This window comes from Talpa occidentalis, unplaced genomic scaffold, assembly GCF_014898055.3.
Source record: "Talpa occidentalis isolate TD23 unplaced genomic scaffold, MPIMG_talOcc4v2.1 talOcc4.7, whole genome shotgun sequence".
NCBI classification, from domain to species: Eukaryota; Metazoa; Chordata; class Mammalia; order Eulipotyphla; family Talpidae; genus Talpa; species Talpa occidentalis.
In genome coordinates, this window is record NW_023605083.1 from 893,831 (window position 1) to 917,259 (window position 23,429).

The 23,429-nt window shown below is 73.9% G+C and overlaps 2 protein-coding genes across 2 annotated transcripts; one reads left to right on the plus strand and one right to left on the minus strand.

Annotated features, from left to right (window-relative positions):
- Positions 1–160: 160 nt before the first annotated feature.
- On the plus strand, positions 161–20,171 carry GPSM1 (G protein signaling modulator 1). Its single transcript, XM_037492778.2, is given in 15 exon segments — positions 161–225; positions 4,221–4,442; positions 4,977–5,112; positions 5,552–5,694; positions 5,854–5,977; positions 6,083–6,198; positions 6,446–6,601; positions 7,227–7,335; positions 8,148–8,271; positions 12,378–12,448; positions 13,122–13,301; positions 17,444–17,600; positions 17,832–17,984; positions 17,987–18,039; positions 18,874–20,171. Coding segments are annotated over 15 exon segments (2,016 nt in total). The 3' UTR covers positions 19,081–20,171.
- A 1,309-nt stretch (positions 20,172–21,480) lies between these two features.
- DNLZ (DNL-type zinc finger) lies at positions 21,481–22,836 on the minus strand. The gene is made up of 3 exons (XM_037495473.2): positions 22,651–22,836; positions 22,311–22,450; positions 21,481–21,809 (listed from the first exon to the last, which is right to left on the minus strand). Exons 1-3 carry the CDS (start codon positions 22,834–22,836, stop codon positions 21,641–21,643), a joined length of 495 nt encoding a protein of 164 aa, XP_037351370.1. The 3' UTR covers positions 21,481–21,640.
- Positions 22,837–23,429: the final 593 nt, after the last annotated feature.

A 23,429-nucleotide genomic window follows, 5' to 3' on the forward strand; every position in this document is an offset into this window, starting at 1 on the left:
CCCCAGCGGCCGGGCCCCTCGGCGGGCGGCGCTGACATCACGCGGCGGGAGGGGCCCCGCGCATCACTTCCCGGCGCCTCCCGCGGGCCGGACAGACGCGGACGGCGCCCGGGCTGCGGCGGGGCGCGCGAGCGTGGGGTGCGGCCGCCGTCCCGGCCCCATGGCGGGCCCCGCCCCGCCCGCCGACGAGCTGCCCGGCCCGGCCGCGCGGCGCCTGCACTCCAGGTGGGCCGGGGCCGGGGCCGGAGCCGGGGCGCGGGCGCGGGCGGGCGCGGGGGCGCCGGGGCGGGGGGCCGGGGCCGGGGCCGGGCGCGGGGGGCCGGGGGCGGGCGCGGCGCCAGCGCCCCTGAACAAAGGCGGGCGCAACGTGGCGGGGACGCAGCCTGCCCGCGGGGCGCCGGGGCGGGCAGGGGGCGCGTGGCGGGGGCGCAGCGGCCTCCTGGCCCCTCTGGCCCCCCTGGCCCCCAGAGCAGGCCGGCGCGGGGGGCTGGACAGCCCGCGGGTGCTGCCTGCGCGGCGCCGGGGTTGGGCCGGGGTTGGGGTCGCCCCCCAGTCCTGGGCGCGGCCCGCGGCTGGCCTGCAGAGGGGCACCCAGGAGCCTTCCTGGCGCCCCTTCCCACCGCCGTGCCGGACCCAGGGGGCGGTGCAATGAAGGGACCCCACTGTGTGGGGGGTGGGCCTCTCCCCCAGGTCCCCCAGGCCCTCCTCAAGGATCTGCCTCCGCGGGGCTGCGGTGCCCGGCAGCCAGGTGGGTGTGTGGGGCCAGTGACCGGGCCGCCCGCGGCCAGGATGACGGGGTGCCCTGCCCAGGGTGCCTGCCAGGGCGCGAGCCTGCCTGGTGACTCCCAGCCCGAGGGCGTCCCCACGGCTGTGCAGGGCCCGGCGGGGCGGGCGGCGTGTGCTGGGCAGAGGCAGCTGCGGGCCAGAGGCCAGCCCGGCTCCCCACAGTGGGCCTGTCGGGCCCAGACTTGGGGGACATCGTGGTCCTGCCCCCCTCCCCCACGTCACCCCTGAAACCTGGCAGCCCGGCCCCCGGACACCCCGCCGCGCCAGGCGGCACACTCCCCGCCCCACATGCAGAGCAAGGCCTGCTGGCGGGTGGGAGGAGGCCTCGCTGCCCCCTGGCCTGGTCTGTGCTGCCGGCCAGAGACACAGCCCCCATTGTGTGGCCTCGGGGACTGAGCGCTGAGCCCCAAGTTGGGCCCCTGCAGGGGGAGGGGCTGCTGGTGGGTTTCTAGGGCTGATGCAGGAGGCGGGCCCTGCAGGTCCCCGGGAGGGGGCTTGGGAACCGAGAGCTGAGGAGAGCCCCGGAGTCTGGGGGGGCCTCCTGGCCCGCCAGGCCCCGTGCGTGGGGGGTGTGTGTATGGGGGACCGTGTGTGCGGCGTCCAGGGCCCCGGCCTGCACTGCCCGCCTGGACTCCACACTGCCTTGTCGCGGCGGCCGCCTCAGGCCCCGTGGCTCTGCTGGGAGGAGGCCTCCGCCTCTTGGAAGACGTGGTGTCCGGGAGGCTGGGCATGGGGAAGTGGCTGCCGTGGGGGACCCCAGGGGCCTGCAGGCTGGCAGGCTGGCCTGGCTCCGTGTGGTGCAAGCTTGCTCCTGTGGTTTGGGGGGCCTCCTCAGGGCCAGGCATGTCTTTTCTTCCTTGCCCGTGCCACACCCCCATTCCTGCTGGTGCCAGCTCCGTTCTTATAAAGCGGGCCCAGGGACGGTGCCAGGAGCCTGCATGTCCCAGTGGGCCCGGGAGGGCGCTGGGGCGGAGGCCAGAGCTGGGGCGGACTGCTCAGACCCCGGGCAGCTCGGCTCGCGGCAGGGGGCAGGCAGGTCCTCACAGCTGAGTCTTCACCTGGGCTGGAACGGGCACCCCCACCTGTTAGAGGGTGCCCCAGACAGCACAGGCAGGGACATCTCCAGGAGCAGGGGGACCCCCCCCGCCCCCCGCGCTGCTCTCACAGGGCCCCTTCCGGCTCCCTGGGAGCCTCACCCTCGTTGCTCTCCTGGTGGTGACACCTGGGTCCTTCCTCCCTGGGAGTCCCCGCCCCCCCATTGAAAGGACATCCTGGGCCTTCCCCGTGGGGTCTCAGGAGGGGGCAGGCGCGGGGAGCCTGCTCCAGAGAGGGTGGTGGCTGAGGCTGGCAGAGGGGCCTCGGGGCATAGCCCCGGGTGCGGGCGCGGGGAGCTGGCCCGGCTTGGAGACCAGCTGGGCCCGGGGACCGCGGGGTCTGGTGGGGACAGACAGGTGAGGGCAGGAGGCGCCGGGGCAAGAGGCTGGGGTGCCAAGCCAGGGGGCAGGCTGGCCACAGGAGCCCACTCAGCTTCCTCAAAGGTGCCCGGCGCAGGAGCTGGCAGACCTGCCCGCCTTCTGGCCCCTGCGGTCTGGCTGCTGGGGACGCCGGCCCTGCGGGGAGCTGCCAGGCAGCTGGGGTGGAGAGTGAGCCGTGGAGTGGATGCTGCCCACTTGCTGCCGGGCCGGCTGGGCTGTCCCCTGCGCCTGCAGGCGCTGAGCCCAAGCTCGTCCACCGGCTGGGCATCTGTGTAGCCCCTGGTAGAGGCCGGGGCAGAAGGCCGCCCCCAGGGCTGCCAGTGTGACCGACCGGCTTCGGGGGAGTCCTCAGACCACAACCTGGGGGCCGGGGCACCGCCCGTGGGTCTCTTGCTCCCTCAGGGCGGCTGGTGGCAGGCGCAGGGAGGCCGGCTAGCGGGCAGACTCCAGATGGGCCGTGTGGCTGCGGCCCCGCACGTCCCAAGGGCCGGGGCAGGTAGTCACAGACTGGCAGAGGTGGTGTGGGGGACAGAGGCTCCAGAACCCTCTTCACTGGCTAGGAAGGGGACCTTGCCAGGCCAGCCCAAGAGACGGGAGAGGGTGGCCGGCAGCCTAGACTCAGAGCTGGGCATGGAGGAGGGTACCGGTCCTGCCCCGCCCCTCAGCCGGGCTGTCCTGGGGTGGATGGGCAGCTCCCGGAGGGAGTCGGCTGTGCCCACAGGACGTTGGACAGAAGCTTGAGGGCAAGGAGGGCGGCGCCCCTGGCCTGGACACCCTTGGGAGCAGGGCCCGGTGCCAGCAGCCACCGAACTGTCTCTCCAGGACCGTGGCTGCTCTTCCCCGGTCACCCCCAAGTGGGCCTCGGGCTGGCCTCGGGCTGGCTCTGGCCTTGCCATCCTGCTCGGCAGGGGAGGGGGAGGCACTGGGTGGCCTGGACTCTGCATTCCGTGCTGCTGACTCTGCCACCACCAGCCCGGGAGCTGGTGCCAGGCCAGCTGCAGCGGCCCGGGGAGACATGGCCTGCGGGTGGGGACAGCAGGCCAGAAACAGGCTTCAGGAGGAGGCGAGCGGGCCGGGCCCCGCGCCTGGCTCTGCTCAGTGGAGTCTTGCGCTCTTGGCGGCCTGGGCTGGGCCAGGTGGGGCTGCTACGGCCAGGAAGCGCCGGGGTCCACGCTGCCTGCCCCGCCAGGCCTGCCCCCTCTGCCAGGGCTGGGGGGAGAGACGCGCCCCTTAGCTGCCCGGTGCCGCTTGATGCCCGGTATGCCTGGGGCCAGGGCGGCTGGGCCCAGCTGGCCAAGGGTCAGAGTGAGCCGTGGGTGGGCCCTGCCCACCGGCACCCTGCTTGGGCCGGCCCCCATGGGGAGCACCTGGTGCCGGGTCCCCTGGGCTCCTCCCACCGCAGCAGACATCGGGCAGCTGCTGGGGCAGCTGTTCCTCGGCCCGCCTGCTGCCCGCCCGCCAGCTCCTAGGGTGGGGCCGGCAGGGTAGGCCTAGGGGTGCTTGACCTTGGCCCTGAGGCAGCCGGGCCCTGGGGTGGGGGCGGGAGAGGTGAGGACAGGCCCCCGTCCAGAGCTTACAGGTGGGGTCCCCGCCGTGGGATGTGGCACTCGGACCACACCCAGCCTGCGTGACCTCGACCCGCTCTCGCCTCTCGGCGCGGCCCCTCCGCGGACTCAGACGGGCCCCAGGCTGCTGGGGCTGCTCTGAGGCTGGTGAGGTGCTGGCCCCGGGCGGGGTGTCCGGGACTTGGGGGACTTCCCCCGGCGCTCGGCCCCGGCGCTCTCGGAGGACAGGCGCTGGGGTTCAGGGTGCTGAGTCCCGGGCGTGCCAGCTGGAGGCGGGCGCAGCACTGGGCCCGTGGCACCTCCTTCCGGGCACTTACCCAAGGGGACTGGTGTCGGGCGCCCGAGCGTCCCCGGGCCCGTCCCCGGGTGCCCGCCTGACCCTCCTGCCCCCCAGGATGGAGGCCTCGTGCCTGGAGCTGGCGCTGGAGGGGGAGCGTCTCTGCAAGGCGGGGGACTTCAAGGCCGGCGTGGCCTTCTTTGAGGCGGCCGTGCAGGTGGGCACGGAGGACCTGAAGACCCTGAGCGCCATCTACAGCCAGCTGGGCAACGCCTACTTCTACCTGAAGGAGTACGCCCGGGCGCTGGAGTACCACAGGCACGACCTGCTGCTGGCCCGGTGAGCGGGGGCCGGGGGTGCCCCAGAGGGCGTCGGAGCTGAGCCACGCGGCCGTGGGCCCGCGTGGGTGACCGGCTCCAGGCTGCGGGCGGCCTGTCTCCAGCCCCGAGCGGGCCGCGGGGGGTGGTGTGAGGTGGGCGACTGGGGCGCAGGCCCCTCCATCTCCTTGGCCTGCACCCCCACCCCCCCTGAGCGGCCATCCCAGTGCGGGCGGAGCTGCTCCAGCCCCCCAGGCCCGCGCAGCCTCTAGTCCGCGGGCAAACGCGCAGTCAACCCACGCAGGGCTCCCTGCAAGGCTGGTTCTCCAGCCCCCCCAGTCCCCGCTGCAGCCCCCTCCCCGCCCCACCAGCTCACGTGGGGCCGCTGCTTCAGGATGGGCAGGCCCTCCCCAGACGCCAGCCACGTGCGCCTGGACGGGCACCCCCCTGCCGTACCCAGTGGCCGGGGGGTGCCCACCAGCCCCAGGCGGGTCTCTGGCCCCCTGCTGAGCTCAGGGCTGGCGGGTGCCTGGCTCTCACTCCCCCTGCACCCCAGGACCATTGGAGACCGCATGGGGGAGGCCAAGGCCAGCGGGAACCTGGGCAACACCCTCAAGGTGCTAGGGCGCTTCGATGAGGCCGTCATCTGCTGCCAGCGCCACCTGGACATCGCCCAGGAGCAGGGGGACAAGGTGGGCGGCTGCCCTGCCCCCTGCCAGGCCCACAGCGCCTTGCTGCCGCCCCCGGGAGGAGGATGGGAGGACCAGCCCCAACCCCACAGAAACCAGGGCGCTTCCAGCCGATACCACGGGGCCATGCTAGGCGCCCCCCAGCACCCCTCCTCCAGGACGCCCCCTCCCCCTGACCCCTGAGCTGGCCGCCCCCCTCCGGCCCCAGGGAGACGGCGGCTGCAGAGGCAGGCCCCAGTGTGGGTGAGACACTCGGCAGCAGCCCTTCCTGCCCCCCCGGGACACGCACGGGCTGGGAGCACCTTCCCCAGACTCTGAGGGGCGCCTTGGCTGGAAGGAGCTCGCCGTGCCCCCCTTCGGACCTGCCCTTGCCAGGGCCCACCACGGGGCCTCCGGCCCGCCATGGGTGGGTCGCCGCTACAGTGCCCGCCTGTGCCCGCAGGTGGGGGAGGCGCGGGCGCTGTACAACATGGGCAACGTGTGCCACGCCAAGGGCAAGCAGCTGTCCTGGAGCACCGCGCAGGACCCTGGGCACCTGCCCCCTGGTGTGCGGGACGCGCTGCGCCGCGCCTCCGAGTTCTATGAGTGAGTGCTCCCCGCGGGTGCCCGCCCGCCAGCACGCCCGGCACGGCTCCGCGCTGCAGGGGGCGGCTGGCCGGGCTGCGGAGCGGTGGGGGCGGCTCCCCGGGCTGCGGGGGCGGCCGGGGCGGCTGTGCTGGAAGCCGCTCAGACTCCTGCCTGCAGGCGCAACCTGTCCCTGGTGAAGGAGCTGGGCGACCGCGCGGCCCAGGGCAGGGCCTACGGCAACCTGGGCAATACCCACTACCTGCTGGGCAGCTTCGCGGAGGCCACGGCCTTCCACAAGGAGGTGAGGCCCCCCGTTCCTGCCGTTCCCCCCCGCCCGCCACACCTCCCCCGCGCATACAGGGATGGCGGCCGCCCGGGCCGCCCGTGACGCCCGCCCTGTCCCCAGCGCCTGGCCATCGCCAAGGAGTTTGGAGACAAGGCGGCCGAGAGGAGGGCCTACAGCAACCTGGGCAACGCCCACATCTTCCTGGGGCGCTTCGACGTGGCCGCCGAGTACTACAAGTAGGTGGGCCCCGCCCCCGGCTGCGGAGGGAGGGAGGGGTCCCCAGGAGGGCGCCTGTTGTGGGGCGTGCGGCTCCAGGGCCCCTGCCTCACGCCGGGCGGCTGTGGGCACACGGGGCGTCGGGACCGGAGGGGGCGCCGTCCCGGCCCCGCACAGGCTGGGGTGATGAGGTGATGGGCGGGCAGGCCCGGGCGCTGGGAGCGGAGCCCGTGGCCACCCCATGCCCGCCCCGCGCCCGCCCCGCAGAAAGACTCTGCAGCTGTCGCGGCAGCTCAAGGACCAGGCGGTGGAGGCGCAGGCCTGCTACAGCCTGGGCAACACCTACACGCTGCTGCAGGACTACGAGCGCGCCGCCGAGTACCACCTGCGCCACCTGCTCATCGCCCAGGAGCTGGCCGACAGGTGCGGGCAGCGGGAGCGGGTGGGCAGCGCGGCCACCCCTGCGCCGCCAGGGCCGCGGGCCAGAGCTTTGGCCGGCGGGGAGAGGCTCAGGGCCAAGCTCCATGGGGTGTCGCTTCCCCCAAGGGGCCGTGAGAACTAGATGGCGCGTGGGAAGGTGACCCCAGTCAAGGAGCGATGACCCCGGACTCCGGGTCACCGGCCCCCATTGGAGGGAGCCGCGGAGAAGGCCCGGCTGGCCGCCCAGGGCCAGGAGAGGCGCGCGGCCCCCACGCACCCCCTGATGCGCCCCACTGTCCACCGCCCGGGACTGCCGCCTCCGCCAGGGCGCTCTGAGTTCAAGGGGAAGAAAAGTAGAGGGAGACGCTAGAGCTTCTCCCCGATGTTGGCAGCTTGTGGGTGCCCCTGTTAGTGCCTCAATGGCCACGCGGCCTCCTGGGATCCCAGTGGGGCGCCTGTCTGGGGACTCAGTGGCAGAGCCATGCACCCTGTCTGGCAGCTGCCCGGATGTATACCCCGAGACCCCCAGAACTGGCCCTGTCCTTCCCACTTGGTTCTGCTGGCACCCCAGCGCTTGAGATGGCCCAGCTGGTGGATGCAGACGTGACTCAGTTTCCCTCCCTGGCAGAGTGGGCGAGGGCCGGGCATGCTGGAGTCTGGGGAATGCTTACGTGTCCATGGGGAGCCCAGCGCAGGCCCTGACCTTCGCCAAGAAGCACCTGGAGATCTCCCAGGAGGTGAGCCAGGCCCCCAGCCGCTGCCCGGCCCGCTGTGGACCCCGGGCCTCTGCCTCAGGTGCGCCTGGTGCCGCACGGGTCAGACACCTGTGCCTCGGAGACCTGGTGGCTTCCTGAGTGCTGCAGGGTGTGGGTGGGGGGAGGGGCCTGCTTGGCACCCCCAGGGTCTTCATGTCCCCCGTGGGCAGGTCCATAGCCGGTCCCTCTGGCCCTGATGGGACTGGGCCCGGCTGGGCCGTGGGGATGCCCGACACCCTAAGTGCACACGACCTGCCAGCGGCAGCGTGAAGGCGTGGTCCTGGATCTCCCCAAGACGCCACCCTGCAGCGCCCCAGGGCTGACAGCCAACTGGCTCCCTGGCTCCCATCCCCCACCTCACCCCCAGCCCCACCTGCCTGGGCAGCAGCCCTAGTTGGGGGGACACCACCTCCCTGTAGCTGTCGGCTGGGGTGGCCCCATGCAGGGGCAGCTGGTGCCCAGGAGGGGCAGGAGAGCCCGCACAAGTCTCTCCCCCGGCCACGCACATGCCCTGGAGCGTCCCCCAGTCTCAGCTCCCTGGCCCCTGGGGGGCTGCTGATGGTGCCTGAGGGGTGGGCATGAGGCCCTGGGGCCAAGGAAGGTGCAGCCGGCAGGCCAGCTGCCCTCGCAGCCCAAGAGGAGGACCCCAGCGTCCCAGAATGAGGGCTCTGCTGGGGCACAGCCACCCCTCCCAGGCTCCCTGGGCACAGCGAGGCACTGGCTCCCCCAGAGCCCCGCGGTCACTGACCACCCCAGGGGAGCCCCTGCCCCTGACCTGGCCTGCTCGGCTGCAGATTGGGGACCGCAGCGGGGAGCTCACGGCCCGCGTGAACGTGGCGCAGCTGCAGCTGGCGCTGGGCCGGCTGACCAGCCCGGCAGCCGCGGAGAAGCCGGACCTGGCCGGCTATGAGGCCCAAGGTGAGCCGGGGCGGGGCTCTCAGGCTGGGCCTGGGGTGCGGGGGGCGGCGGCAGGGGCGCGGTGGGAGGGGTGGGCTTTGTTCCTAAGCGGGAGGCTGCCACTGGCCCCCTCTCCAGGAGAGGGCCCCGCAGGGGCTGCCACCCGCAGGGGTGCAGCCGGGGTGACGGGGAGGGCGGCTGTGAGCCAGCCTGCGGCCAGGAGTGTCAGGAAGGCCGGGACGGGAGGGGGCATTCCCGGGCGAGGATGCCACGGGCCGGGGGCCCCAGCTGGGCTTTCTCTGGGCAGCTCGGTCCCTGGGCTGTGGCCCGGTGGCTCCAGGTAGGCTGAGGGGAAGAGGCTGCTCCCTGCCAGCCTGGTATCCACCCGTCCAGGGCCACAGACCCTGTCTTGGACCGAGGATGCCCTGCGCTGGGGCCCGCGGGGCAGGGCCAGGTCAGCAGAACCTGCCGTGACGCCTTGTTCACGGCCGCTGGGCACCCCTGGCGCTTGGCCGTGCTGTGCCGGCCTGGCTGTCCGTGCCAAGCAGACAGCGGAGCGCGGTGGGGGGCCGGCTATGCGCTGGCTTCCCCCGCCGCAGGGGGTGGGCTGGGAGCCAGCACCCCATCCTCACCACCCCACCCTGGTTCTTGAGTTTGGGGGAATCTGGCTCAAGCCGCTGCATGGCTGTGCTGCTGGGGCTGCCTCTCGGCCCGCCGGGAACCAGACCGGGGCTGGGGGTGGGTCTGCGGGCACCCGGCGCTGTCCTGTCTTAGGGGGCATGTATTGCCCCTCACTTTGAGGCCGAGGGGGGGAGGGAGGGAGGAAAAGCTCGTGGACCCACAGCCGCTCTTGTCTTGAGGGTGCCGTGGCTGGGTGGGGCGGTGGAGCGCAGCCCCTGGCCCCTGCCCCCGGGATGTGCAGGTATCTGCCCTTCAGACCCGGTTTCTGGGGGCGGCCTTACCCGCGCACCTGGCCCCTGCCCTCCGGGACCCCAGCAGTAGCATCTGGGACTCCTGGAGACGGACCCCTCTGGGAACGAGGGGGTGCACCTGCCGGGTCAACGGCGGGAACTAGGAGCTTCTGTCGCCCCCCCGCGGGCCTCCCTGCCCTGCCCGGCCCGGCCCTCCCCGCCAGGGCCTCCGAAAGCGCGCCTCCCCCCGCCCTCACCCCCGGCCGCTGGGGGCGCGGGACAAGGCCACCTGCCTGGGAGGTGCGGCGTGTGGCTGCCTGGCCCGGGCGCGTCCGGGGGCCCTGCGGTGTGGCTGCTGCACTGGGCTCCCGGGGGCCTGGCCGGGGCGGGCCTTCTCGGCTGAAGCGCCTTCTCTGACTCTCGCGGCCACTCCCGGCCGGCCCGCCTCTGGGCAGTGCCCCCGGGGTCTGGGGCAGGCCTGCCAGCCTGTGGGGGGAGGGCTCTGGGGAGGGCCAGGCCCTGGTCCAGGAAAGGGTCCAGGCCCTTTCCTGTCTTGGCGAGAACAAAGGCCCTTTATGCCGCCGGGACCTGGAGCCGCAGTGGCTCCAGCTGTGACCCTCACGGCCCCCCCACTTCGCAGGGGCCCCAAGAGGATCTGGTAGCGGGGGGGGGGGGGCGGGCAGGGCAGGGATCCAGCACATTTTTGCGCTGCTGCCTGGGTGCATGACCCGCTGGGTTTCCCGAGCCAGCCCCCATGCCTGGTGTACATAATGGGGTGCAGCCCTGAGCCTCAGGGGTGCCCCCTGCCCGCCCGCCCCACAGGGTGGTCCCTGGCGCCCAGCGGCTACTCCTGCTGCTCGTCCTCTCGTCCCACCACGTACCAGTCAGCTCTGCCTCAGTGTCCCCTCTGGGAAGCCCGGGCACCCTGGGGACCGTGCCTAGCTGAGGCGAGAGCTAGTCTCGCCTGCCTGTGCTCTGACGCCAGTGACACCCCCAACCCCCCACTCCCAACCCCCTCCCCTCTCGGCCGGACCGCCCGGGGCCCCGAGTGGCAGATTTCCCCGCCGCTGACCTCCCGTGCCCGGCCCTGGCCTTGCTCCTCCAGGCTCAGCGGCCTGGAGGAGCGGCGCGGCGCTCCCAGTGCCCCCAAACCTGGCAGGGGGCTGTGTGGGCACCCCAGAGACGCCACACCCCACATTCCCTAGAAGCAGCAGCCAGGGAGCTGGAGGGGCGCGGAAGCAGGGCAGGCAGAGTAAACCCACGGGCGTTGAGCACCCCGAGTGACAGGTGCTCGGCGGCGGGGGCAGAAGGTGGGGCAGCGTGTGGCCGGCGGTGCAGCGGCCGCGGGAACGGGGCAGCTTTGCCCACAGACGCTGGTTTCTCACCTTCAGGCCGACGTCCCGGCGCCCGCACGGCGGCCTGGGCGACCCTCCCCCTGGTGTGCGGGGGGCGCGCAGAGCGTGCGGCGGGCAGAGGCCGGGTCTGGACAGGGCCGGCCAGGGAAGGGCCTCGGCAGGTCAGGGAGCGCCCCGGGGCCCCAAGCCTGGCGGGCAGGTGGGGTCCCGAGGGGCAGAGCAGCCGGCAGGGCAGCCCCGCTCGCGCGTGCGGGAGGGACCAGGGGCCAGGCGGGCCCGGCGGGGGAGGAAGGCCGGGGAGGGGTGGAGAGGCCCGCGGGACAGGGGACGCAGCGGCGGCGGACTCCCGACGGGGAGGGGAGGTGCCCAGGCCGGGTGCCAGACCCCGCCGGGTGGGAGGGGCGCGCGGAGCGGAGCGGCCTGAATGCCCCGAGTCAGGGCGGCCATTGGAGCTGGCCGGCCCCGGCGCCCACACTCCCTGCAGACAGAGGCGCATTTAGCCGGGCCGGGCCGCCTTCACCTCCGCTCGGCGCTGCCGGCCCGCGGCGTCGTGCTGGAGGGCCAGGCTGGGCAGGGGCAGCAGGGGCGCCCGGCCCCCGAGGCGGGGACGCCGAGTCGGGCCCCCACGGCGTCAGAGGGCAGCCTGGACCCCCACGCCCTGGCCGGCCCCGGCGAGGGCTGCAGCGGGGCCCTGCCTCGCCGCGGTGAGTGAGGGGCCGCCTGCCTTTGCCGTGGGGGGGCTGCGGGAGCCTGGTGACCCCCGGCGACGGGGCGATGCCCGGGCACGGCTGGGTGTGGGGATGACTGGGCTGTCTTAGCCCAGGGTTGGGGGGGCAGCTGGGCCCCCAGCTCCCCGCCAGGCTCTTGTTGGGGGCACAGATGGGCCCTGGCCAGCCCCCTCCAGGGTCCCACCGCCCTGGGGGCCCCCAGTCTAGCCGTTTTTAGGACCCTCAGCGTGGACAAGCTCTGAGGGGGTGCTGGTGAGCAGAATAGGGCTCCCCTGTGCTCCCGAGCCAGCACCCCACGACCCAGCAGGCCCCCGTGTGATCCCTCTGGAGTCCCTGGGGGTCTGACTCCCGCTGGCCCCCCCACCAGCTAGGGCAGAGGCCCCGCTGGTCAGGGCAGAGGCGCCAGCGCTGGCTCACCCCCTCCCCATGCCATCCAGTGCAGGCGGCGTGGGAGGACCCCGGAGGCCTCTGCTGTGTGGCTCGAGCTTGCTGTGCCCGCAGCCCGTACCCCTGGGCCGCGTGGCTCTGGGTGGACGGGTGCTCGCTGCCCAGCCTGGGGCGCGGTGGGGCTGGTCTCATCCCAGGCCAGCGGCCCCGCACACTGGAGCAGAGCCAGGGGTCCCCTGAGACCGAGCTGTACCCTGGTATCAGGAATGGCTCAGCCAGGTGCTCCCTGTAGGCCCCCCGGCTCCGGCCACCCTCACAGGCCCCCCTTTCTACATCTCAGGGGCTCCCGATCCCGACCCCTCGAGCACCTGGTGGCTCGATTGACCAACCCATCTTCCCCACTTTCTGCTAAGGAGCCTCCATCCCTGAGGGGGGCCAGTGCAGGTCCCAGACTGAGCTGCACCCCTGCCTCCCCTGGCCCCGCCCCACCCCACTGGCTGGTGCATGGGGGACCCCCAGGGGCAGGGGCGGGCCCCAGAGCCACCTGCTCGTCCCCGGGGGTCGGGCCCGGGTGCTGAGCTAGCCGGGTCCTGTGCACGCGGGGAGGACGGGCGGCTCCACACTGGGGGACCGGGTGGGAGGTGGGGGTGGGCCAGGCCCCTGCGGAGCACCCCCAGAGTGGCGCATGTCGGCCTCCACGTGGGGCTGGCTTGACGCGCCCAGGACTGACCGGCCACTGCCTCCAGGGGCCAGGCCCAAGAGGACACAGAGGCTGAGCGCGGAGACCTGGCACCTGCTGAGGCTGCCCCCGGAGCGGGTGAGTGGGCAGGGCGGGGGGCAGCACGGGGTGGGGGGGTGATGGGCTCAGCAGTGTATGCTCAGCCGCCTGGAGGCCCCAGGGGCAGGCAGATGTGCTGCCTGCTCTGAGGTCGGGGGCGGGTCGTCTGCTTCAGAGGCCCCCGTGGGGCCAGCCCCAGCCCCTCCCCCCCACATCACGGGGTCCGGCCCACTGCATCCTGGGGTGGGGGGCCCCTTGGTTCCCACACAGGCCCTGTGCCGCCCCCAGCCACAGCTCCGGGTCTGGCCCAGCCCCTCTCCTGCCCACTCCTCAGCACCGAGGCGCTGCAAGCAGGGAGGCCACACTGGCTCGGGGGGCTCCGGAGTTGGGGCTGGGAACTGGCCCGGCCGCTCTGCACCTGCAGGGGTACATGCTGTGTGGCTTTGGGGGGGTAGCCCAAGGCCCCCGGCTCTTTGAATGCAGGTGGGGTTCAGTTTGTGGGGGTCTTGCGGGGGCCAAGGCCCAGGGCTGCCAGGGCCGCGTGTTGCTGGTGTGGGGCCTCAGCTCCCGCGGCGCCCCCCCGGCAGCCTGGGCCTGCTGCCCACCCTTCCCCTTCCCCGGGCCGAGCGCCTGCGTGTCCGTGAGACGGGGCAGCTCGTCCCCCCCAGCCTGGGTCGGTCCTTTCACCCATGCCCGGCCTCCTCCCGCGCAGGAGCAGAATGGAGACAGCCACCACGCGGGGGACTGGCGGGGGCCGGGCAGGGACGCGCTGCCCCTCTCTGGGAGGAGCAGGAAGTACCAGGAGGGGCTGGACGCCGCGGACAGGAGCCCCCGAGAGGGCAGCCGCTCCCCGCTGAGCAGCGCCGACGTCCGGCTGCAGGTGCCCCGCACGGTAGGCCGCAGCCCGGGCGCTGAGGGCGGAGTGGGTGGGCGTCCCCCTGCCCGGCGCCGCGCCGCACGGTGGGTCTGGGAGGCGGGGCCGGCCACACTGCGGGCAGAGGTCCTGGGCCTGCCGACCACCCGGGCACCCTGCAGCTGGCCCGGAGGCCTGTGGAGGGGGCGGCAGGTGGCCCGGCGGGGCGGGTCCTCGGGCCACGCAGGGACGCGGCATCCAGCGGCGGGTGACAGGTGGACGGTGTGTGCACAGCTGGACGGGGGGGCCGTGCTGGGGCTCAGCAGGCAGACGAGGTGGGGGGGGTGGGCACTGGGTTGCGCCTGCCCGGCGGAGCCCGCGTGCCCGCGTGCCCGGGCGCCCTCCCGTGAGGCGCAGACACTGGTCAGAGCTGGGGGCCAGGGCGAGCGCGCGGCTGGGCCCCACCCATGGGCGCAGGCCGGCCGGAGCCCCGCGGAGCACCTGGTCTGAGGCTCCAGGCTCGGTCTGGAAATAGCTCCCCGCGAGGCTTAATCAGCACCTTCCCGCTCGGGGGCGTGGGCGCCGCCGGTATTCTTAGCCCAGATGCTGCTGCGCGCCCGTCTCTGCCACCCGCCTGGCGAGGCCTCAGAGGCCCCGTTTGACCCCGGCTGCCCGCCTCGGCCAGGGTCTGTGCCCGGCGAGAGAGGTGGGGGGAGGCGCCCACAGCCAGGCTGCCCCAGGGGGAGGAGAGATCCCGGGGGGCCCGTGCTCAGGACCCCCGTGGGGCCGGCTGGTGCTGGCACCAGAAGCGTCAGGGCGCCTCTCCTGCCCCCGCCCCGGCCTTGACGGGGCTGGCTGTGGACTGTGGGCCCAGAGAACCCCCTGGGCGACGCGGGGCGCAAGGTGGGGGTCCTGGAGCGGGCCTGGCCGGGAAGGGCCCGGCGTGCCGGGCGGCGGGAGCCAGGGCGCGCCGGAGCAGGGAGGCCACAGGCTTCGTGACCCGCTGCCTGTGCCCCGGGCTGTGGCCCACGTGACGGCGCCGTGTGCACCCACCGCTGTTCCCTGGTGAGGTGGGGGCGGGGGTGAGCTGAGCCTGTGCCCCAGCTGCCAGGGCTCCCCGCAGCAGGGGGAGCAAAGACAGGCTTGTCGTGTGGATTCCCCCGCACCCCAAACCTCATCAGCCTCCCTGCACGAGGCTGTTTTTAAAGCCTTCCTGGAAAGGCAGCTGAGGGGGAGCCGCCCCCTTCGACGGGCCCACACCCGCCCGCCTTCCGGGGTCTCAGCCCCAGAGGTGGGCCCCGGGGCCCCGTGCAGGGGTCTTGCCGGACAGACAGCCGCCGACACTGAGGCTCGTCACTGGGCTGTTTCCACCCGTTCTCAGAGGGGAAACCGAGGCACAGGCTAGTGAAGATGCTGGCCGCAGGGTGTCCAGCTGGCTAACAGCAGAGCTGGGGTTCCAAGGCCAGGGTCAGCTCCTGGCACCCTGCCCGGCCCCCCGGAGGCGCCTGTGAGTGCCTGAGTGGGGCTGCCCCAGCTGGAGGGCAGGAGCCGGGGCGCTGAGCCCAAGCCCTCCAGGGGCGGCGGCCTGGGCAGGGTCTGTCCGCCCGCGGGCCACGATGGGGGAGGGCAGCTTCGAGCTCCCGAGAGACGGACCCGAGAGGGTGCAGTAGCCCCGTCCCCACCGCCGGCCCCGCTGACAAGGGCAGCCCTGGGAGCGAGGCCGGGCTCCCGGACCTGGTCCAAGGCTCAGCCGCCCCAGCCTTCCAGGGGCTGCGCCGAGGCCGGGCCGCGGGGTCTGCCCTGTGGGTGCCCCAGCGGGGCGAGGGCAGAGCGCCGGGAGCTGTGTTTACAGAGCTGCCTGCCTGTGATGTGTGCGCGGGCTGGAGCCGAGCGGGGCGGGGGGCGGGCCGGGGCGGGCCCAGCGCTCACCCGGGGCCTATTTAAACCTTGCGCTGACAGCGCGGTGGGTCCCAGCGGAAGGCAGCCTGGCACCTCCGTCCCGCCTGGGCTGCGCCTGGCTGAGCGCCCCGTGGTGCCTGCTGCTGCTGCTGTGGAGGCCGCACACCCCGCGTGAGTGTGGGGCCTCTGGGGGGCCCCGACACAGGCGGGCTCCTTGAAGTGGGGCCAGGCGACAGCTGTCCGGGAGGCCCTGGGCTGGGGGGTGGCCCTGGGTGGGGGAGATGTATAGGGCCAGAAGGACGTGCGGTCGGGGCGCCAGCGGTCACTTCCCTGAAAGCCTTGCCCGGCCAGCGCCTGCTGCCCGGCGGGTGTGGGCAGCTCTGAGTGGGGGCCGGGCTGGGAGGGGCAGCCCCGGCTGAGGGGAGGCTATTCCATGGTGGAGACGGGCAAGAGTCTGGCCGGAGGGAGGGAGGGTGAGCAGGGAGGCACTTGGGCGGGGGGAGGGGGGCGGAGGGGTGCGCTGGAGGTGAGCTCCCCGTCCTGCTGAGCCTGCAGGGGCCTAGGTCTGGGCCCCGCTGCTGCTGCTGCTGCCTGAGGAGGGGCGGTGCTGGCAGGAGCCTCCTGTGACCCTGTCTCAGGCCTCATTGGACTTGGGGGGCGGCCTGGCGCCCCACCGGAGTGTGATGGTGCCAGGAGAGACATAAGCAAACTTTCCTATTCCTTCAGGGGTGTCTGCTGAGCCCCGAGTTTCAGCCCTGGGGAGGTTGGGGGTGGGGAGCAGTGATGTCTGGCAGTGGAGGTGCTGAGCCCTAGGGACCACAGAAAGAGGGCTTGTGACGTCGGGTCACCCACGCAGCCCCTCCTGCATGCAGGCTGATGCCGGGAGAGCCACCCTTTGCCTGGCCTGCAGGTCCCTGAGGCCTGGCCACTGACTCACAAGATTTGGGGGACAGCCCGACACCTCACCTGAGTGACTGTGGGGGGCACTTGAACCCCCCAGCCATGGCTCTGGTCCTGCCCTCTGGCTCAGCTGTCCTCCCGGCACGTCACCACCCCAGCCCTCTTGGTCTTGGGAGATGGTGCCATCCTGGCCGAGACCTGTTCTAGGCCTTCGCCATGGCCCCTGGCTGCCTGGGAGCCTGGCCTGGGCTGGCCCTCACTGCTGTGACCTTAGGGGCTGTGCCAGCTCCAGGCCAGGCTGGTGATGGGGGTGGGCAGGTACGGGTGGCACGCGTCCCCCAGCCCAGCCCTCAGTCACCAGCACCTGTGCTGCAGCGGCCTCTCCGTGGGCCCTGCCCTGGGGAGGCCTCGACTGTGGAGACATGGGCGGGGGTGCCAGCTGTGGGGAGGCGGATGGGCCCGACTGACAACAGACGTGCCGGGGGAGCCACACTGCCCAGCCTGGGCCAGACTAGGTGGGGCCTGGCTCTGCCTGCCCTTGGGGCGGGGGTGCCCGCGTGGCCGTGCACACTGGCCCAAGACCTCCCTGTGGGGAGGCTCAGCCAGGCCCAGGGACCTGGTCTCAAGCTTCTCAGCCCGCCCACCCCTCCCTCTGGAACTGTCACCCTCCAAGCACCCCTCTCCCTTCCCACCCACAGTCCAGGTGACACACCATGGTGTCTCCCGGATTCCCTGCCATCTGGGGCAACTCGGAGCCCCCAGCCACCCAGTGCAGCCCATGGAGGAAGGACTGGGCCGTTAGCACCTTCTTCCTGAACACCCCACAGAGGGCCCAGCCCCACAGATCTGCCGCCTTCTGGGCTTGCCCACTGTTTCAGGACCTTATCAATATTTTGCCCAAACCCCACAAAGGAGGGACGAACCCTACAAGAGCGGAACCCAAGAGACTGCACCTCCCTCAGCTTGGGCTCCTTGCCTTCAGTGATATGACCCGAGAGTGCTGGCACCTTGGGTCCACCCATCCTCGCCAGCAGGGCTTTGGCGCAGACCACGGCCAGGCTGTAAAGAGCCGGCCGGCCCCTTGCCCAGCCCTGGCCCGCTCCTCCCCAGCCGGGCGAGCGCCGGGCACAGGGTGCAGCGCAGGTGGAGCCTGCGGAGGGAGGGCGGCCTCGGGCGTGGGCACCGGGAGGCTGCGGGGAGGGGCGGCGGTGATGGCTGAACTAGGGTCGCTGCGGAGGCGCCGGGTGGAGCGAGGGGGGCCGAGGTGACAGGGAGTGGGCCGGGGCCGTCACGCCTGGGGAGGTGACGGGGCGGCGGCGGCGGGGGGCGGTGCCCCAGGAGCCGGGAGCGGGCGGCCCGCGGCTGACCGCCCCCCTCCCCAGAGCACCCCGCGCGCCCCGTCGCTGGAGGAGGACGGCTTCCTCGACCTGCTGAGCAAGTTCCAGAGCAGCCGCATGGACGACCAGCGCTGCCCGCTGGAGGACGGCCCGCCCGGGGCCGCCGAGGCCACCGCGGGCCCCGCCCCGGAGGAGCGGCTCGGTGGGTGCCCCCGCCCGGCGGCCCCGCGCGCCCCGCGCCCAGCGCCTGCCCCCAGCTGCGGAGCCCCTCGCCGAGCGCCTGCCCGCGCCTCGCGCCTCGCGCCGGGGGTGCCGGCCCCCCGCCCCCGCAGCGCGCGTGGGTGCCGGCGGGGGGGGGGAGGGCGGGCCCGCGGGCAGCCGGCGGGGGGGGGGGAGGGGGCGGCCCGGGCCCCGCTCACCGCCGCCCCCGCAGCCCGGCCCGCGCCGCCCGCCTCGCCGCAGACGGAGCAGCTCTTCGACCTCATCGCCAGCTCGCAGAGCCGCCGGCTGGACGACCAGCGCGCCAGCGTGGGCAGCCTGCCCGGCCTGCGCATCACGCACAACAACCTGGGGCACCTGCGCGGGGACCGCGGCCCCAGGACCCCGGCGACGAGTTCTTCAACATGCTCGTCAAGTGCCAGGTGCGCCCCGCCCGCGCCCCGGGGTCTGCGGCCGCGGGGGAGCCTCGCGGGGACGGCGGGGGGCGGGGGCGGGCGGCCGAGGAGACCCCAGACCCGCCCTTCCCTCCGCAGAGCCCGGGCAGGTGCAGCCGCGCCGCGAAGCCGGCCCCCCGCCCGCGCCCCCGAGCCCCCCGCGCGCCCCCGACCGCCCCCCGCGCGCCCCCCAGCCCTCTGCGCGCGCGCTCCGGCGGCTGCCCCGGCCCCCCGCCCCCCGGCCCCGCGGAGGGGTCCAGGGCCGCCCGCGCGCGCCCACACACCTGAGCGCCCTGCAGGGTCCGGTCCGGTCCGGTCCGGTCCGGAAGCGGCGGCCCGCGCGGGGCTGCTGGGCTCGGTGGTCTTGGGCGCCCCCTTCTGGCGGGGACCCCACCCCCCCTGGCGGCCCCCGAGCGGCCGGGCCGGGCCGGGGCTGCGTCCCGGGTGGATCCCGACGGCTGGAGGCCGCTGACCGGCCCGGGCCCCGCCCCCGGCCGGCCTCACCTGCGCGTGTCCGCCCCGCCGGCCTCACCTGCGCGTGTCCGCCCCGGCCGGCCTCACCTGCGCGTGTCCGCCCCGGCCGGCCTCACCTGCGCGTGTCCGCCCCCGGCCGGCCTCACCTGCGCGTGTCCGCCCCCGGCCGGCCTCACCTGCGCGTGTCCGCCCCCGGCCGGCCTCACCTGCGCGTGTTCATCCCCGGCCGGCCTCACCTGCGCGTGTCCGCCCCGGCCGGCCTCACCTGCGCGTGTCCGCCCCCGGCCGGCCTCACCTGCGCGTGTCCGCCCCGGCCGGCCTCACCTGCGCGTGTCCGTGTCCGCCCAGTCCTCCAGGATCGACGACCAGCGCTGCCTGCCGCCCGACGTGCTGCCCCGCGGCCCCACCATGCCCGACGAGGACTTCTTCAGCCTCATCCAGAGGGTGCAGGCCAAGCGGATGGACGAGCAGCGGGTGGACCTTGCCGGCAGCCCGGAGCAGGAGGCGGGCGGCCCGCCTGAGCCGCGGCAGCAGTGCCCGCCCGGCGCCAGCTAAGGTCGGGAGCCCAAGCCAGGCCCCCCCCGCGCTCCTGGACGCAGGCCCCCAAGAAGCTGTGCCCTCCCGAGACCATGGCCACAGGCAGCTCAGAGCCCCCGGCCCTCCCCGCTGAGCTGGGTGCGGGGCGCAGCCCCCACGGCATCTCCCTTCCCAGGCAGCAGTCTCAGGCCAGGCTGCCGTTGGGGAGGGAGGCGCACCCCAGTGTCCTGGGCCGCCCTCACACGGTACCTGACTTCCGCAGGCCGGCCCAGCCCTGCCCCTGCCCCAGGCCGGCCGGGCCTCCAGCATGTGGGCCGGAACCCCGGTGCTGTGTAGACCCTCCATGCCTTTCCCTGCCCGGCCAAATGTGAACCCCCTGCCACATCCCCAGAGCCCCCGGGATCTCTTCAGCCTCTTCTGGGGGCAGCCGGGGACACGGGCATTTCTGTCCTCCACGGCGGTTCCCAGGGACGGCCCAGCATGGACGTGACCCCCACCCCTGCTTCCCCCCAGTCCCAGCCAGGCGGGGCAGGGCCTGGAAGCAGCGGCCCAGAGGCAGCAGCCTGCCGGGTACCCAGCTGGGTCGTTGGGCCAGGGGTGGCCATGCCTGGCTCCACAACCCCAACCTGGGGGGCACGGCCTGCCCAGGCCCTGGGAGCCCAGCCAGGCCCAGCTCTGCACCTGCGCCGTGGCAGAGGTGAGAGGGCACGAGGGCGGGCGTGCCCAGGGCCAGAGGGCGGCAGCAGCACAGCTGGGTGGGGCTCAGCCCCACTCACCCCGCCCCACGGGGGCGCTGACACCACTGCCTTCCCGCGGGCCGGCCGCGCCCAGGTCCTGGGGGCCCAGGCCACCTGCTCTCGGCCTGACCCTGCCAGGCCCACAGCCAGCCCGGGAGGCCCCCTGGTGGGGGTGGCTGGAGGCTGGGTGCAGGGTGATGGCCCCCGAAGGGGTGTGGGGTGGTCCTGCAGGGGCCGGGCACGCCCATACTTGAATGTACACGCGTATTTATTGCCCACACGTGTTTGCCATGTCTGCGGGGCCCGGAGGGCCGTTTCCTTTTCTGTTTTCCCAATGAAATAAAGTCTGCAAAGTGGAAGCTGCGGAGCAGAGGGGCCGGGCAGGATGGGGGGGATGGGGGGAATTGGGGGGGCTTCCCAGCGCCGGTCACTGACCTTCCCTGGGAAGGCGGCCCGCACCGCGGGTGCCCGGCGAGCGTGGGCTCAGCGCCCAGGCCTCGGGTCTGCGGGTGCCACCGGTGAGGGGCAGGCCTCAGGTTAAGCGCGGCCACCAGTGGCTGAGTCTCCCCAAGTCAGGCCGTCTCTGCAGACCCTGGAGGCTCCCGCACCCCAGCCTTGCGGGGGGCTCTCCAAGGGCCGGGCCTCAGCTGGAGGCGAAGGCCCAGCAGGAGCAGGTTTCGGCGGCACCACGGTGAGCAGCAGGAAGCCCTGCCAGCGCCCACGTCAGCCCAGCAGGGGCCCCTCAGGCCAAAGGCGGCGGTGAGGCCAGAGCCCTACCCCACACAGCCTGGGGTGTGTGCTGTGCCCGTGAAGGGGCAGCCCAGGAGCCCGTTCTGGACGTGCCCTCCAAGCAGGGCCCTGCCAGGAGCCGTGACCCCAGGCTGCGCCCCCAGGACCACATGCCAGGTGGGACGTATTGCTCACCCCCCACGGCCTTGGAGGGAGGGTCCTGGGCCAGGGTGGGTCAGGAAGACACCACGGGGGCCTTTGGGGTGGGCCCCAGAGATGGCTGAGGGGGGGCAGCCACATTGCTTCCACTCAGGGCGGACGAGGCTGGTGTTGGGGAGCCCACCATCGAGCTGGATGCAGGCAAAGGCACTGGCTTCCACCCAGGCATGAATGCCTCGGGGTTGGCAGGGCCGAGGCAAAGCTCTGGGGCAGCTGAGAGGATGCGGCGGAGACACAGGCCAGGGCCCTGCGAGGCCAGCTGGTGGTTAATGGCAGGGGTTGTGCAGCCCAAACACTTCTAGAAATAAACAGGCAGCTGTGTCCACTCGCTGTCACCAACACAGGTGGTCGGCCGGCCGGGCTGAGGCAAACTGCACGCCTAGCACCGCCTCGCCATGCCCAAGGCCGCGGGAGCAGCCTGCTGGCTGGCCTTGGCAGGCAGCAGCCAAGGATCAGGGCTGAGGCTGGAGTCTGAGGGGCAGCGGTAGCCTGGCAGGATGTATGGGGTTTCCTGCTGTCTGGCCAGATGGTCAGGACCCTGGGGGCCGCCCCCCTCCAAGGAGAACGGTGGCTAGCCATTCCAGGTACGCCTCCAAAGCCAACAAGTTGGGGGCCCTGAGCCCTTCCATGCCTGCCCCTCACCATCTCTGCTGGCCACAGGCCTGGCACCACAGGGGCCTGCCCAAGGCCATGCAGCCCCAGCCAGGAGGGGCGCAGGCGCCAGGTGACGGTGACCAGCAGGGCTGCCAGCCCCAGGAAGCGGATGCCACCATTCTGCCTCCAGACCCAGGAACAATGGAGTCCTAACCCTGAGCAGCAAGACGTCTGTTTATTGAGAGAAAAAAGAGACCCAGTCCAGGGTTCGTAGCGTCCACTCCCAGGCAGAAGGCCAGTCAGCTGCTCTCTGTCTTGCTAGGGTGGGTGGGATCCTGGTCCTCACCCCCTTTTGGAACATCAGTGGGTGTGGGGGCCCCCGCAGCCTCCAAAACCAGCTCCAGGGCCCTGTCGCTGGCCACTCTGCGCACCTCCTCCCCTCTGGCCGCCAGGATTTCTTCAATATTCCTGGAAGGAGGAGGCACGTGACGCTTTGGTGGGGGGGCACCTAGGTTGTGCCGGGCACTCAAGGCCAGGTCTGCTCAGAAGCATGGGTCCGCGGACTGGGGTGGCATCAGGGCCACCCAAGGCTCAGCTGAGGAACCTGCCCGGCCCCCAGAGGCAGCCGCTACCCCCACCCCAGGCCCAGGGGAAAACGCAGCTCAGAACTCCGCTGCCCGCGGGCTCTGACCATTGCCCTCCACCGCCTCACGCGCCTCCGCGCCTCGTGTCCTCAACCACCCGGCGTCCTCAGAAGTGGCCTCGGGGGTTCCCTGCCCCGGGAGGGTCGCAAGGAACCTTTGCAGCAGGAGGGAGGGCCGGGGGAGGACGGAGAAGGAAGCCTCGCGCAGCTCCGCCGGTCCCTGCAGGGGATCCCGCCGCGGGCCGGCCGGGCCTGCCCTCCGGGGTCCCCCAGCCCCACCGCCCGCGCCGGGGCCGGGCGGGGCGGGGCGGGAGCGCGGGGCTCACCTCTTCCCGTCCAGGTCCGAGAACCAGCCCAGGTTGTCGGCGATGACGTGGTGGCTGCGGCAGCCGGGGCAGGTCACGACCACCACGCCCTGGTGGTAGGCGCGCTTGGAGACGCGCCGCGCGGCCCGCGCGCCGCAGACCTGGGGACAGGGCGGGAGGTGGGGCCGGCGCCCGGCCCGCGCCCCCGGGGGGCCCCGCGCCCCGCGCCCCCGGAGGGCCCGCCGCCCCGCGCCCCCGGAGAGCCCCGCCGCCCCGCGCCCCCCGGAGGGCCCCGCGCCCCCCGGAGGGCCCCGCCGCCCCGCGCCCCCGGAGGGCCCCGCGCCCCCCGAGCCGCGCCCACCTTGCAGGTGTAGACGAGCTGGTAGTGAGCCGCCGCCGCCGCCGCCGCGCGCCCCGGCCCGGAGGCCCAGCGCCGCCAGCCCCGGCCCGCGGGCTCCGGGGCCGCCCACGGCCGCCTCCGGCCCGGCCCCCCGGGCCCCGCGCGGCCCAGCAGCGCCGGCAGGAGGCCCAGCGCGGCCCGCAGCATCCCGCGCGCCCGCCACCCCCGAGGTCGCCCGCCTGACGTAGCCCCGCCCCGAGGTCGCCCGCCCCGACGTAGCCCCGCCCCCGAGGTCACCCGCCCGACGTAGCCCCGCCCCCGAGGTCACCCGCCCCGACGTAGCCCCGCCCCCCAGGGCGCCCGCCCGACGTAGCCCCGCCCGAGGTCACCCGCCCCGACGTAGCCCCGCCCCCGAGGTCAGCCGCCCCGACGTAGCCCCGCCCCCCAGGGCGCCCGCCCGACGTAGCCCCGCCCCGAGGTCACACGCCCCGACGTAACCCCGCCCCCGAGGCCACACGCCCCGACGTAGCCCCGACCCCGAGGTCGCCCGCCAGACGTAGCCCCGCCCCGAGGTCGCCCGCCCCGCTCCGGGGTCGCCCCGCCCCCCGAGGTCGTCCGCCCCGAAGTAGCCCCGCCCCTGAAGCCGCCCGCCCCGACTAGCCCCGCTCCCGAGGCCGCCCGCCCCGCCCCGCGGAGGCCGTGCCGCCGCCATCTTGGGTGCGGGCACGCGGCGGCCCCACCTCCTCACGCTCGTGCCCCCGGGGGCGCCCTCTGCTGCCCCCTGGCGGGCTGGCGGCGCA

What these genes read in the sequence shown, in the direction of transcription:
- DNLZ (XM_037495473.2), bottom strand. Translation starts at nt 22,836, where the DNA reads ATGCTGCGGGCCGCGCTGGGCCTCCTGCCGGCGCTGCTGGGCCGCGCG. An exon ending in AGCTCGTCTACACCTGCAAG is followed by an intron (nt 22,451 to 22,650) that starts GTGGGCGCGGCT and finishes CCCTGTCCCCAG; the next exon opens with GTCTGCGGCGCGCGGGCCGC. An exon ending in TCGGACCTGGACGGGAAGAG is followed by an intron (nt 21,810 to 22,310) that starts GTGAGCCCCGCG and finishes TCCTCCTTCCAG; the next exon opens with GAATATTGAAGAAATCCTGG.